The sequence below is a fragment of the Mastomys coucha genome, unplaced genomic scaffold (assembly GCF_008632895.1).
Source record: "Mastomys coucha isolate ucsf_1 unplaced genomic scaffold, UCSF_Mcou_1 pScaffold5, whole genome shotgun sequence".
NCBI lineage: Eukaryota > Metazoa > Chordata > Mammalia > Rodentia > Muridae > Mastomys > Mastomys coucha.
In genome coordinates, this window is record NW_022196911.1 from 61,592,985 (window position 1) to 61,609,283 (window position 16,299).

The following is a 16,299-nucleotide window of genomic DNA, read 5'->3' on the forward strand; positions in this document are numbered from 1 at the left end:
AAAAAAAAAAAAAAAAGAAAAGAATTCGATGTTCACCTTGGATAAAGATTTTTTTTGCAAGTCCCATAAAATAGGAGTGAAGGAGCATTACTTTAATGAAAATTAATGTCTCTTCACAACTACATATTTGCTTACCTATCTGCCTGTCCTCTCTAACTATGCACTTTTCTATCTATCTTATTCCTAAGGACAGTGATTTGGAAATAGTCTAGGGACGTTGTGTCTGACTGGACACAAAGCAGAAGTGCCCCTCTTCACTGCTAGCACCTGATACTCTGTTGGTGGCATTAAGCTTATGCCAGAAGACAAGTGAGATTAATTAGATATAAAGTACAGAAGTTGCCTCGGTGTGCAGATGATATGATACACTACCAAGAATGTCAATGATAAAAGTAGCTCTCACAATAAAAGAAATCACAAGAGAAACAGAATGTACAATGAAAAGAATCAATAATCTTCATCCACACAAATGTAATCGGTTACAGAGCATAAATAGTGCATGAACCCAATTTACAAATAGCAACAAACACAGTCAGATATTTTTGAAATAAACCTAATAACTTGTGAGCTTGGTTCAGGAAAAGCCATTGCATATAGTGACATATTTGTATAAAAACTAGCTAGGTACAGGCCTCCTATCAGTGCCAATTTTCTGATTCTGATAATTACAGTGTGGTTATGAAAGGGAGAGTTAATATTATGGGATATTCACTTGAGTTTTTGGGAGTAAGTGGCCATTATACCTGCAATTTATTTTTGATAATGCAGGAAATTTTTTAATATGCTTCTGCATATGTAATGCATCTATGTATATGTTTGCATAAGTGCACTTGCTCATAAGGAGGCAGATAGAAAAGGCAAAAGAATGGTGAAGCAAATGTGATCAGATGTTAAAATTTGGAAAATTAGGTCCCAAGGCCTGACACTATTACAGAGGCTATGGAGTGCTCACAAAAAGGGACCAATCATGACTGCCCTCCGAAAGACCCAACAAGCAGCTGAAAGGGTCAGATGCAGATACTTGCACCCAACCAATGGACAGAAGCAGTTGACCCCTGTTGTTGAATTAGGGAAGGATGAAAGAAGCTGAGGAAAACAGCAATCCTGTAGGAGGAACAGCAGTCTCAATTCATCTGGACCCCCAAGATCTCTCAAACACTAGACCACCAAACAGACAGCATACACCAACTGATAGGAGGCCCCCAACACACATACAGTAGAGGACTGCTGGGTTCTTGTTCATTCAGAGATGATGCACCTAACCCTCAAGAGACTGGAGGCCCCAGGGAGTTTAGAGGTCACATGGGATGGGGGTTGGGGACATCCGTGTGGAGAAAGGGGGGTGAGGAGAAGGTATGGGTTGTGGAACAGTTTGGAGGGTGGATAGGGGGGAGAATAAAATATGGAGTGTAAAAAATTAATTAATTTAAAAAATTTGGAAAATTAAAGAATGTAAAATTATTTAAGCTATTTTTATTATTTTCATGTATGTTGGAAACTATTTCTAAATAGCAACATAAAATCCTGCTACTGGCTATATAAAAAATGGTAGGCTGTTTTGTTTTTGTTTTGTTTTTGTTTTTGTTCTTGTTTTTGTTATTTTTTTAGTACATATGAGTGTTTATCTGCATGCATGTACTGTATGTACACAGTATGTATGTCTGGTGCCCACAGAGGCCAGTAGTGGGTGTTAGAGCCTTTAGAACTGGAGTTAAGGATGGTTATAAGCCACCATATGCACTCTGGGAATCACATCCAATTCTAGTAGAAGAGTGTTGCGGTAAATCTCCAACCCAAATAAGCCCTGGCAATGAAAACACAACTCATTAATATGAATACAGTCTGTGTGCCTAGATTGGGTAGATCTCCCACTACACTGCCATCTTCTCCATCTCTGAGACCACTTATAACTGGCAATTTCTCCAGGCTCTGTGCTTCTGCTCTGCTTTCCTTCCTTCAACTCTCTCTCTCTCTCCAACTCCTCCTTCTTTTAACAACTTTCAGCTCCACCTTCCCTTTCACTGCCCAATCACAATCTCTAGCTTTTATTTTACAAATTAAGGGAGGAAGAAGGCTTAAAGGAAATCACCTGAGTGCTAACTTGTTCCTTGTTTGCAACCCCTCACAGGAGAAGGGAATTGGCATCAAATTACAAATAGCCCCAGAGCTATCCACAACAGAAGAGCAGCAAGTGCTTTTAACCATTGAACCATCCCTCTGACTCCAAACAAGATGAATTATTGCAGCCACTGAGGATAGAAATATTGTGAATTAAATTTATATGTGCAAATATCAAGGTCCTATCCTCAAAGGAGGATTAATGTTGTGATTGCAATGACAGTGGTGTCTTTAATGCAAGAATTTACTTGCTGATGATCTCTCTCAATTTTGGACTTCCTACCCTCAAGAATGTTTGCAAAATAAACTTTTACCATTGATAAATTACCTAGCAGTGCAGAATGGATTAGGACAAAAAGATAAATAAAAGAAAATTCAAGTAGATTTCTGAGTAGTGATCTGCCAATCCAGTAAGACTATTACATCCTTGGGGAAAGGAAAGGATGCTCATAAAGGAAGTCACTGTTTGCCTGAGTGGGTATACTAATAAAGAACCTTGAACAGCAAGCTAGACAATGCAGGGCCTCCAGGTTTTGTTTTTGGGTCATGCCAACCAACGAACATGGAAAGAGAGGAGGAGAGTGTATATATTAATACTTAAGGGATTTTAACTCAGTCAGTACTTTTATGATGGATGAATTACTGTTCCAAGTTTCCAATAAAGAACCTTTGAGAGTCTATAAAATCAACATTCACAACAGATGTAAGCTTCAGGCTAAGTAGGTGAGGTAGGTAACATCACATTAAATTGGGGTAGAGTAAGATCATTCTGGTCGCATAGAACAGTGTAGAATGTGGAAGAGTGCTTTAAAGAATGTTTTAAAAGAGATTTCGCAACTAATCTGGACAGGAAGCAAGAGAAGTGCAGACTGTAATACTGGCTAAGAGGGGACAATATGTGTGGGGGTCAAGAGAAGGGAACAGAATGGGGACAGACTTCGAACTAGCCATCAAGGAGACAAAGGTGACAGGATCATGAGCAGTATCCAGGGCTTTGCTTGAATGATCAAGTTGCTAACTGGATGGGGATACCAGAGAGCCAAAGAAGCATTGTGTAGTTACAGCCTTTGGCTTTCCCAGTCCCTTGACAAATGTGATGATCTCTTAAATGAGGTCTCTTGAAGATGAGGATGAAGCAAATAACAGAATCTGGGCTGGGGAGTAAAACTGCAGCTCCCCCAGAGCTAGTCAACTCACAAAGTGGACAGCAGAGTCTGCCCCTTTGACCAGCTGCCATCATCTGGTCCTACTCAAGGCTGCCATTTGGGCCTTTCTCCTTAGAGCCAGACAGTCTAAAGCTTCTCTTATTTCTGGCCCAGTAGTTCACGTGTTTGGCTTCATGTTTTTTGCTCACACTGGGACCCTCCTCTGTAGGATCTAGCCTCCTCCCCCAGTCTGTGCATAGCTGGCTCCTGTGCTGCGGCCCTGCACGTTAACATTGAATGGATTCCAGGCATCTGCGTTCAATTGCTCTTAGTGAAAAACCAGAAAAGCATTATGCTTCCCCAGAATTACTCCCCCAGGGCAAGAGAACAAATGATTCACTGGGAAGCAATGGAGAACACAAGCGCTAACATTCATCCGATCCAGGGCTGAATACTTCATAAGCTCAGAGCCCTGTGAGGCCAGGCTGCACGTTTAAGAACAGTTGGCAGAAGGACCTTCAGGGCTGAGGGATGAACTTCTGCTGTTAACCCTGGGGACACCACCCTTATCTGTCATTGTGCTTGCAGGGATAAGGGGTTCTCATCACTGCTTTTCAGAGCTGGCAAACAGGTCACTCTGAGTACTCTGTGTTCTGTCTCTCAGGTCGCCTCCGTGGTAAAGCTCCCTGTTTCACTCGATGCAGCATCTTTATGTTCAGTAGTGACTCAATCAAAATGATTCCAGAATATAAAGGACAAGGGTCTCATGAATCTCTAATTAGTTAGAGAAAACTGAAGCCTGGCATGATCAAACATTTTTAACAGAGGCTGTAGCTAGTCTCTATGGACCACTGGTCCATGAGCTTATTCAGCTCCTTCTAGCAATTTGCTACCCAGGCTGCTGCAGGATAAATTCATGCAAAAGAGGGCACTCTCTAGGAAGGAGCAGAGGCCAAGGGAGTTGCATGTCACTGCTATGTCCATATCTGCTCAGGGAGGAGTCACCTGACCATAGAGGCCCCTTTAATTGAGTGATTGTGTTGCTTCATAATTTTGTTTAAGAGTAGAAAGGAAGAGAGATGACTGGGAAATGGTATCTAAAATATTTTAAATTAAGTAAATGCTTAATTGATACATGAAGACACACACACACATATGGTACAATGGTCACAGTGTGGTTATCATATTTGTACTATTAAATATTCTAATTCCCTCCCTTCAGTTCATTAAAGATGGAAGCACAATACTGTTATCCAGAGTCACTTGGCCATATAACCTCATAGGAGAATTTCCTAGTCCCATCCAACAGTTCCTTAGCATCCACCCATCACCCGCCCCCATAACCCCATCTCTATTCTTCCCAACTAGATTTTTTAACTCAACCTATACTTTGTGTCTGGGATGATTTGGGACACTGCCTCAAGCCTGTCTTTCTAGCTCCAAATCCTGTGTCCTCCCCACAGGTGTCCTGTGTTCTGGTCACTTTCCTGCTCTGCCCGTAACAATGTCCTAAACTCTCACCTTGCTGCTGTTTCCACATCCATAGCTCTGTGGATGCTCATGAACCAGAAATGTATGTTCCATCCAACTCTTAGCTAGCCCCTCTTTCCTGCCCAACAGTGACCATCTCAGCTCCGGTGTTCTACGGAAGACCACTTGGGACATTTCAGGTAGCGGTCATGTTTCCTTCCTTTAAACCCCCTCTGTTCTTTTTGGGATTTACTACACAGAACTTTCTCCTTACTTGCTAGAAATTATATTATCCAATTTCTCAAATGCTGAGAGTGTTTTTGCTCATCTTATTCAACTTACAGATGAATATAAACAAATAGGCAATGGCCCATGCCTCAGTTGCATTTTTCACTTCCTATCTAGCATAAGGTGTTATAATACTAAGAAATAGCTCTATATCCCCAGTCCCAGTTCAAGTACTCCTCGTTTTTCAATTGTCTTCCTTCCTAGCTAGGAAGTCTGGCTTCTGATGCACTTGGTATGACAGACAAATCTCAGAAATGAATGTGACCTTCAGATCCCTCAGGAGAATTTACTCAGGATTTTAGAAGGGAAATTGCTTTGTGTCGGTGTTCCTTAAATCTTCACGTGTATGTGAATGATCTGCAATCTTCTTAAAACGGTGTTTCCTTGTCAGTTTGTGCCGGAGCCTGAAAGTCTGTCCTCCTCACTAGCTCCAGAGATGCCCTGTTGGGTGCCCTTGTGTTACTCTAAAGCACCATGAGGTGGGGAGCATGGGAAAGGCTGGCCTTACCAGAGTCCTTACTATGCTGGTACATGTGTTTCTCCTTCAGTCTTCATATTAGCCCATATCACCCACATCGCTGGGTGGCATTGTGATGTTATCTTATCAATAGTTGACACAGAAGTCCAGGCCACACAGAAGGAGTGGAAACAGGTTTAAGCATGTGTTCCTCTAGTGCCACTCTTATTTCTGCCATTTTTTTTTTAAATGTTGGTCATCTAATGAGGGAATTTTATATCAGTATTTAGAGGGAAATATAACAAATCCTGGAGGCCATAGCTCTAGGCAGAAAGGCCTAGAGCTTATTTATTTCTCCATGCTATTAGCGTGTGTAGAGGACAAGCTCCAGGATAACACAACTATGGTTCATATAGTCGGGGCTCTGGGAACATGTGTCCCACCTGTAGGCCACCCATGAAATTCAGACAACTGTTTATAGAAAGGAAACCCTCTCCTGGCCAGAGACCTCAGTGACTTGGATGTCGTCTCATTGCTTGGCTGTTGTGACATGGCAGAAGGGAGGCAAAGGCCAAGACTGGCTCATAGCAGGGGAGATTCCCAACTTGGATGACCAGTCAGCACCAAGGTCAGTGCTATGCAGATAGACTAGTAGCCAAGAACTTACTCTCAAGCCAAGGCTCAGGGACAGAGGAGATAAGCATAGCTAGCAAGGAATTACAAAACAGGAGGCTAGCAGGCTGACTGGTTGGGAGAGCAAGTGTCCAGAAAAAATTCTGAAGAAACTGATGCTCTCATCTCTCCTAAAGAAACCTTGAGGAGAGCACTGCACTCCAAGGTATAACAGACTTTGCACAAACCTTTCTCCTGTCTCGAAGAAGTGGTTAGAATGAATGATAGACATTGTAAAAATAAGGAGTGAACTCATCATTCTAAAGTTGTCACAGCCTTCTCTCATGTCCCACTACTGGAGACCATGGGATGTAGTAGTATCCAAGTTTTTCTGCTTTTAAAACAGGTATCCACATTTAGAGGGAAGAATTAACATTTCCTAAAGCAGGGAGCCTTTGCACTACATCCTAATGCTTAGCTTATTTCCTCCACTACCCCTTATTTTCCATAGAATATTTTACAAGCCTGGCCTAGATAGTCACATGGACTAATGATGGAAGGTCTACAAATAAGCATTATCCAGGGACATGTGTGTCCCAGGACTCAGAATGTAGATTAAGTTTCAAGGACACCATTATTCAAGATAGTGAGTGACAGAGTTCAGCTCAGATATCATCCCAAGATACAGGCAGTACGTCATTTAGACCCAACCAGTTTTTCAGAATGACTTGAGCCAAGGAGGAATGATATCTATTTCCTTGGCCAGCTTCTAATCTGACTTCTTCAATGCAAAGTACTCTGTTTTCTCAAGTGGGTGCTACAAAGGCCAACAGAGTTGTATTAACTCACAAGGTGGACTTTGAGTGGCTCAGCAAATGTATGTAGAAACCATGATCTTCACACAGCCTCCCATGGTTGAATTGCTGCTGGCACTGCTCTAGATACAGAGTTCTGGCCAGATGAGTGTCAGCATCCTTTCAGTTTCCTACAGGGTAGGGGTTTTTCTTATTAACAGGCCTATATCACATGAAGTTCTTTGTACAATAGCCACTGTTGAGCAAAATGGATGAGCTTGCAAACAGAAGAATCCAACTAAGACTCTCAAAGGTATTGTGTTGGTGGTTTTTGTTTGTCTGATATCTTTTTTTTTTTTTCTGAAAAGCAGGTATATCAGAAGATGGATTCACTGCATGAAGGCAGCATTCTCCATTAGTTCACGTGCATCTTTGACTGTAATACATCAGTTTTAAAACCACATATTATGTGAAATGACTCAATTATAATAAAACAGCACCATGTGATTGGCATGTGCTTTCCTAACCATAGGATTTAGAGAATACCCTGTGTGTTTTCTAGGATCACGTGAAATACTCTTGGAAAACTCAGGATACTCCCAGCCAATGGCTGATTCTTGATACTCAGTCACATGGACCATATATGAAAGTCGTCCTATGTGTACAGATCCAGCAGCAAGTAGTGGCAACATACAGTCATGAACGCCTTTGGTTATGAACCCAAGAGTTTCCCCTGCTCTGTATCCATGGGCCCATACACCCCTCCCTCATAGAAAACTACATTACAGAATAGTCCTATGTAGTACCAGCTTCACACAGACCATTTTCAGGCAAGCTGGTTGAACCTTCTCTCTTGCTGTTCATCCTGCTTCACTGTTGCCATGGAGACTAGGACGCCTTCTGAGCTCTGTGCTTTATCTGGAGTCCAGCCTTCAAATACCTTAGTACAGTTCAACCCACTCACTCCCCTGGTTCCTGAGACTGTGAAAGTATGTAAGCTGGATTCTTTCAGTCAAATGGCTCAGGAATCTCTTGCTACAATCTATTGATGATTTGAGGGTTCATGCTTAGATTCCAATGTGTGCACAGCAGCCTATGGTTTCATTGAGGCCCATGTATACATATCTCTTATTTCTGGGAGAAAATACTTGATTTCAATCCTTAAAGAAAACAGAACTACTACAGCATTTGACCAAAGAACAGGTGCGAGATGTAAGCATGGTCCCAGAATGATGTGGGTCAAACTAGTGGATGAGCCTGGTGAAGGACCACAGGGGGACAGCATTGAGCTCAGACATAGAGGAGAGTGCTTAGTGTCTGTGTTCTCAGTGAATGTAGTACTGAAGTGTAGAAGTGGGTTTCTGAAAGCAGCGTTAACATCTCTCCTTCCTTTAGCCTTCGAATAGCACAAGTAGTCACTTTGCCCTGGTCATCACCCAAAGCTATGGATAGATACAAATTTAAAAACAAAACAAAACAAAACAAAACAAAAAACCTCATACTTCTGTTTTCTTACCCCTCCCCCACCCCAGAACAAATGCAGCAAATACTGTGTCTATGGACAGTGGTTCCCACCATGCTGCCTTCCCAAATGTCCCTCTTGTAATATAATATCCCCATCTCATCTCATTGACTGTATATTCTCCTGTACTCTTATTATTGTTAGGCTATTTGCCCAGAATCACTGTTGGCTAAAATCTATGCATTTTATTAATTTTAAAGCCAAATCCTGGCTTCATTCCCTTCTCAGGGAGTCAGAGATAAATCGGGTATTATTTGTGCAATCTCTAGAATATTCATAGCCCTAACACAGCTCTTGCTCATATCTGTGGCTTAAACTGCTGGGGAGATACATTGCAACTTCCTTTGTTGCTGAGATTATTAACTGAATATAAGGGCTTTGGGATTTATAGCTTGAAAACCTCAGCATTGTCCTTAACACTTCCTTCCTTCTTATGTTTCCTGCCTCAGACCTCATGATGTGTCTTACTGGACATCAAGGTTGATCACATCCAGTCTCTTCTCTGGCAAGTATCACTTAGAGAAAAATCATTGATTCAGGAACACTTCATGGGGTCTAGAAAGATCTGTGCAGAAAGTCTGGTATGTTCACCATGTCTCCATCTCCCAGGTAACCTTGGAACAATCCCAACACCTCCTACAGCCTTGTAGTTCTTCTGCTCCATAGGATCATAAACATTTCCTTCCCATTTCTAATATAAGAAAGCTTCTACTTCAAGCCTTTCCCTGCCTGGGTTGCAGATCTCTGTTCACCTGACCTCAGTACTCATCCTTGGCAGGAATAACTCCCTCCTTCCCACAATCATCTCCTGACCCTCTTCTACTGCCATTCTTTTACATGCTGTCAAGACCTGACTTTGCTTCCCCAGTGCAAATTGAACAACACAAGGATACCTTATATTTTGCTTCCTATTTGCTTCCTGTTCATACAAAGAGTTCACTGCTTGGTGTTAGGGCTTGAACCACCTTCAAGAGGTTGGGATAAGAGTAGGGACCCACACAGTTGGGAAATGTTGGTACATTGTTGGATTCTGTTTGAAAAGCAGATTTCTAACATCACTCCATGAGGCATATATAATAGAAAGTCAGCCTTCCAAATGGTTCCCAATGTCCTGACCTGCCTAATAATTATTGTCTTTGGATAGTCATCTCCTATCCTGAAAAGAACTCACATGTACAAGATATTGTGATAATCCTACTGTGTATGATCAATACATCTGGTCATAAAAGACCCTGTGGCTTGTGTCTTTTTCTTCTGTGAATCAACCACTCCAAGGATATTCAGCCAACACATCATGAAATCACTCAAGTAGACCACACAAAGAGTGTTAATAGGAAGGATGGAGGCCTTCTGCCAATAAAGTACTGTGGAAGTATGAGATCTTGAAATTATATCTGCCAATACCAGTCAATACTTTAGATGATCCTGCCCTGCCTAACATGGTGACTGAAAATTCCCAAGAGACCCTCCCAATTCAGTAGCTCCCAAATCCCCAACACACAGAAACCAGGGGAGATAATAAGTGTTGGTTTTCCTTAAAATGCTGAGTTTTAAAACCTCTGTTTCATGGCAATTGGTAATTACCACTAAGTGGAGATGAAGGGGCTGGTAAATCCAGGTTTGAGTTGGTACAAGTGTCTCTGGGGTAGTTTGGTTGTGTTTAACTGTGTAGCCCATCCCCCATTCTGCAACAGCTGCAACTCTTAATAGCCACAAATGCCACCTGTATCCTCAATAAACTTTATTTAGACACAAATAGACAACAGAAAATACATACACAGGTACAGTTATCATTTTCTCTATAGGATAAACACACATCACAGGGAATTTAAAAAGTAGGAGCACAGAAGATAAGAAAATGTGAAGTCCTTGTTCACTCACACTTGAAACAGACAAATATTTCAGAGGAAGACAGAAATGGAACATCCCAACAACAGGGTTCACATTTGGTCTATAACAGCACACAGGTGTCGGGAAGGTAATCAAAGGAGTCAGGGATCCAGTGACAGAATGCTCACAACACTAGTAGGACTATTTAAACAAAAGACAGAATCAGGGAGGATTCCATACCCCTGTGCAGATGCTCTGCAAGCTGTCAGCTAGGTCGTAAAGCAGCTTGGCAGAAAGGCTAGCTTAGCTTTCATCTTGCAGCTTGAAGGTCTGAATAACCTCTACCTTTGTGCCCACATCACAGAGTTTTACAGAGACACACCAAGGAAGCCAGAGCTGTCCACGTACACGCTGGCTTAGAAACTCACAGTACAGAACATTGACATTGGGTATAAGATAGGACTTTTGAAGGGGAAGGGAAAAACAGCCCAGAGGCAAACACACACTTTACAAATACTGCATTCATTGGTAACATTTCCCACCATGATGCCTGTGGTCCCTTCCCATAGGGAGCCACCATCATTTGTGTCCCCATCATGTACAGAGAAGGATGGATGTGTCTTGGAGGTGACCACCTGGTCATCTCTGGACCTAGGGCATGCTGCCATGGAACCACCCTACTTATTCCAGATTCTGGGTAAGACTCAGGACTCTACACCATCTTCACATTTCAGATTGGGGTTCCCTAGGCATCCTCTGTATTTTAGTAAAAAATGGTTTCCACTGTACCCTTTGTGTGTCCTCTTCCTAATGTGACAAATCCAGATGAGATGAAGTTATGGAGATCTGGTCCTCCACTTCGGTAAGCATCCTTCCCATAATGCCCTGCAAGAAGATGGGCAGAATTACCTGACGCATTCACGACAGCAACACAGAAGGCAATCACAGCTCCATCTTGCCCAGCAATGTTGGTGTGCTAATGTGCAAACCAGCAGCTAAGCCACAAGGTCAAGGAAAATATTATATATATTATAATAAATATAATATATACACACATATATATTACTGAGAATATATTGCTATATATATACAGACATATGTTATACACACAGTTTATATACATTACGTATATTACATATGGTATATATATATGTATGTTTATACATATATATATATGCATATATATATGACAAAGGTTAATGCTACATTGGAAGTAGAGGAAGAAAGGGCGAAACATGGTTTGACTGTGGCATTTCCGAGTGACCACTAAGTACACTAGAATGGTGCTTTATAGATGTTCCTCAACTTATAGTTAGAGTTGTAACCTGATCAACTCATGGCAAGTTGATGCATTTAAAGGTGCTGAACATTGTGGTTTGGCAGCATAGCACAATAGAGTGTCGGCTGTTTCCCCTGTGCTCCATGGAGGCTATCGATGTTCATGGACACTAACCAGCATCGTCAGCAATAACCACACCACATCTTAGAAGCCCTAGACAAGACTGAAAAATCCCAGATGTAAAAGCATAGTATCTGTGTACTACATTTGTGTTATCCTGAAGAACAAGTCAGATAAAGAACCAAGCTAAGTGAGGGCCCCTGACCTTTTCCCACCATGCTTTCTTAAAATTAGCAAGTGTAGACCACGTGCTATATTAAATACAATAACAGAGCTGTAAAACTTCAGGTGAGTACATTACCAAAAGACATTAAAAGGTTGAAATAGGATGCACAGATTGAGGCTGGAAAGATGGCTCCGTGGTTAAGAGCAGCCATCTGTACCCACACACCTCACAAACATCTGTAATTCTGAGGGTCCAACACCCTCTCCTGGACTCTGTGCCCTCTGCGCACATGTGATGCACTGACAAGACATGTAATCAAAATACCTAGACACATAAAATAGGAAACAATAAAAGTCCTCAAAAAGTGTTTTAAAAACAGGGTTCACAGCTACTTTGGAAAGATTGGTGCATGAGTGCTATTTTTCTGTACTGCCCAAGTTCTTGTCTACAGTTACTAGATGGTTTTCCTTTTGGCTTTTTATCTTTGTTTTCTTCACTTCTAAAGCACAAAGGAATGGGTCTAATGGCAGCCCCCTTCCTCCTCCTCCTGCTCCTCCTCCTCTTATTCTTCCTCCTCTCCTCCTCCTTCCTTTTCTCTCGCCCCCCTCTCTTCCCCTCTCCCTCTCTGTCCACTTCTCTCTGAGTGTTTGTGTGTGTATGTGTGTGTGTATGAATGCGTGTGAGTGTGTGTGTGTGTGTCTGTGTGCACTTGAGCAAGTGTGCATCCATGAATCATACACAACCCATGGGACCATAGAATAGCAACTTAAAAAGAATCACAGCAACAACTGAGCTGGCAGGTGGAATTGTGGCTATAAAACACTGGCAACATCTTTCTGTTTTCCTTTCTCAACTTCATGCAATAAAACTCTATCTTCTAACTGGCAAGGTACAGACATCTTCATATGCATTGAGGTAAGGAAAAGACAAGGGCAGGTTAAGGACCATGAAGGAAGAAATTTAGAGAGGAAAACGTTCATGTTGGACTTCTGATATTCAGAAGTGCTTGAAACACAGGCATTGTAAACACTGTGAAGAATGAACTCTACCAAGAAACACCCTCAGTACATACACACAGATATGAAGGAAAGTCACTAAGCATTCATGTTGCCACAGTGTGCTTTACAAATTGAACTTGCAATATATAAAGTTAAAAAGTTTTTTGAAAATGAGATATTAAATATGATGACAACAGTGCATTAAAAAAACAGAGAAAAGTGATTGAAATAAAATACATAAATACCTTGTCATGTAAGAGCTAATTATTTCTCTTTTTAGCTATTTATTATCTTGTAATTTATTTCTATAGTGAATGCCAAATTCTCTAATATAAACACAAAAATAAATATCTAGAAAAAAATACATCTCATGCCAATAAAACAAAATTGTTTTTTTCTTAGCAAAGCATGTTCTGGAGACTTCTACACAGGGTAACTTTGGAATCACGTGGAACTCTGAAAAGTTCAGATGACCGGACAAGCTTCAGACATTATAACTCAGAAAAAGTCCAGTGAATTTGACATATTTTAAACAAGCTCCTTTAGTTTCTAGTGAATGGCCAGTTTTGACACCCACTGCCCTCAGAAAGACAAGTAGAAACAACCCAAGCTGGAAGACTTATGTGAACAGGGAAGGTCACGGATCATTTTCTGCGGCACCTGTAGGTGCTATTTATATTCCGGGCTCTGGCAGTCTTCCCCTGGAAAGTAAAGCCTGTCCCCAGTCCCTTTCTTCTTATCCCAGTTCCTAAATCTGAGCATGGATCAGAATACTAGAAACAATTTAAATAGAAATATTTAGCAAACATTAGACAGCAATCAAGAGCTTGCAATTCTATCAGGGTCCCTGGTTCTGGGATAACAAAGTCGTGAGGGTCCTGCTACTGGTCCTTTTGGCTCTGAAACACATTATATCATTCACTCCTCAGCTTTTCACAGGGGACATTCTTGTTGGAAAACGGTAGTAAGGATTCATACCTTCATGGTACTGTCGGTGCTGAACTGAAGGCTTCTGCCTAAATCTCAAGCTGTTTGACAGCTGCTAGCATCTGGACAAGCCATCTTTGTCAAGAGGAGAAGGGAGTCATGGAAAAGGTACATGCAACCAATCAAAGGCACAGCAGGACCCTCTCTTCTATAACAAGCACAACTGTTCCCTTATTCCATCATAGAAAGGAGGAAACAATCCAGGGCTCTCATAAATTTGGACCTCATTAATTCAGAACCTGTGATGCATCCTGCAGAATTTGGACAGCTTTCTCTTTGTGCTCCTTATAAATAAAAATTTTGATAAACAAATCAATACTAAGGAAGAGGGAACATAAAACAGAGCCTGTGCTGTTTACAAATCATTCTTACCTGTCAGAAGAACAAGGTCCCTCAGGACTAAGCATTACTCTAGTGCTCTGTGGCTCTGCCTGTCTGAAAGAGAACTGAAGCTTCGGACTCGCTTACTGCAGGCAAGGCAGAGGGATGGAGACTCTCCACAAGCATAGCTTTTGACATAACAATAGATGACATTTTATAGTACTTTATAGTTTACAAAGATGTTTTTGGATATATCAGTTTCTTAACCTTTTAACCGACACTGCTTATAAGTCGTTTATTTTGTTTACTGTTTTAGTATCACCTCCAATTTCTTTGGTGCAAAAACAGACTAACAGGCCAAGCTGGGAGACACCTACGTCTGTACTTGTATTATCCATCTGAATGTAAGTACTGCACTCATTTCGTTATGAGTACATGGCTTTTCCAGCATCTCATAAAAATCCACGTGCCTAGGGCTAGTCAACAGTACATCTTCCATCCCACCAAGGTCTGCTGTTTTCCAAGTCCAAAATCTTTATGCAACTCTTACCCCAGTGGCCTGAGAAAAGCAGATGTGACTGAACTCCAAGAATGAACCCAAGATAAATAGTAGAAACTCAAGGAGGAAATTTCTAGGTAGCAGCATTCAAGTTCATGGAAACTGATTCTGAGTGGGAGAAAAAGAATAAATGGTGTTGATAGCTAATGAGGCAGGACCAGGAGCATGGTAGAGGTTGGAAGAATTCTGGGGTCAATTCAGTTTGCAGAATTTTGAGTTAAACAAATTGAAAAGCTATGTAGAAACCAACCCTACAGAATCCTTCATTGTTTGTCTTAAAACAGCGTCTCATGATGGAGCCCATTTTTGACCTCAAAGTTCCTAGACTCACACATTGGCCTACCAAGTGCTGGAAATAAAGGTATGTACAACCACTCCAACTCCTATGTGATCTTCAAGGGTACCTCTAAAGATGGTTTTCTGGAAGTGGCCTATACGGTTGGTATGGAAAGCACAGTGACTACTTCAAACTTTGTTCAGTGGTCCCCAAACTTGAGCAATCACCCAACTCCCCAGGATGGCACAAATATCACTGGGCTCTAGAGGAGGTTACCCCTGATAACTGAATTTCTAATAAGATCTTGACTATGGTAATGAATTCTTACTATCGACTAGACTGTATGTAGAATAACCTTTAAGATTAATGGGGCATGCCTGTGGGTGTGACAATGACGATGTGTCCAGAGAACTGACTTACAGGAAAGACTCACCCTGACTGTGAGTTGTTCCATGCCATAGGCTGAGCATCTGGAAATACTGGACATGGTAAGAGGAGAAAGCAAGTAGAGCTCTCCTTCCTGGCACAGATCCACTCTGTCATGCCTTATCCACCATGGACTAAATCCTCTAGACGCTGAGCTAGATCAAACACTTTGCCTTTGAAGTTGTTTCTGGCAGGCATCTGGTCACAGAAACAGGAACAACATCTAGATGCCAGAGGAAACATGATACAGAATCTTCAAAAACCACATCTTGTTGGGACTAGTGACAGCTTAGTCTTTAGCTGGACTCAGAGACAAGTCCAGAATGATGTAAAAAGCTGTTGCACAAGCAAGGGAAGACAGACTGATAAAAAGAGAATCCTTATACAGGTGGCCAATCAGAAGAGAGGAGTAAGCATCTCTTCTGTTTCCTGATGATGCACCAAGTTGATGGACTGATGTGAAGGCTATGAGCAGGTACTACCAATTCCACAGAATGTCACTCAAACAACCATTTTATTCTCCATCCAGTAGAAATTGTGATCGACCTATGCCTATCTATCAGCTACCAGGGCCAGAGAACAAGGGAGAACAGGTTCTTTCTAAACAAACTGGAATTAGAGAATCAACCATGAATGTACCAGAGCTCTAGGTAGAAGTAAGCAAGGGCTGTGTGAAGTATACTAGCCAAGAAGCTCAAGAGTCTCCATACCACAGGACAGAAAAACATACAGTCCACACTAGGAGCAAAGTGGCTCCAGGATTTAGAACATGCATGCCACAATCTGTTAAATACAACTGGATGGAAGACTGTTGAGGTGACATCTATTCCCCAGGTGCTACCACCATGCTCCCATTGGAACTATTGACAGCTTTTTAGAAAACACCAAAGTTTGGTTCTGTCTCGGTTTCTACCCAGGCCATCTTGACTT

At 41.6% G+C, this 16,299-nt stretch overlaps 1 protein-coding gene across 2 annotated transcripts in view; it reads right to left on the bottom strand.

Annotated features, from left to right (window-relative positions):
• The window catches only part of Shisa6 (shisa family member 6), a 310,869-nt gene that overhangs the window by 158,856 nt on the left and 135,714 nt on the right, over window positions 1-16,299 (bottom strand). The window contains exon 3 of one of the 2 annotated variants that reach the window (XM_031353940.1): window positions 11,026-11,121. The exons of the other annotated variant lie outside the window; for it this stretch is intronic. Within the exon in view, the coding sequence (XP_031209800.1) occupies window positions 11,026-11,121 (96 nt within the window). The remainder of the gene's footprint in view (window positions 1-11,025; window positions 11,122-16,299) is intronic. 2 annotated transcript variants of the gene reach the window in all.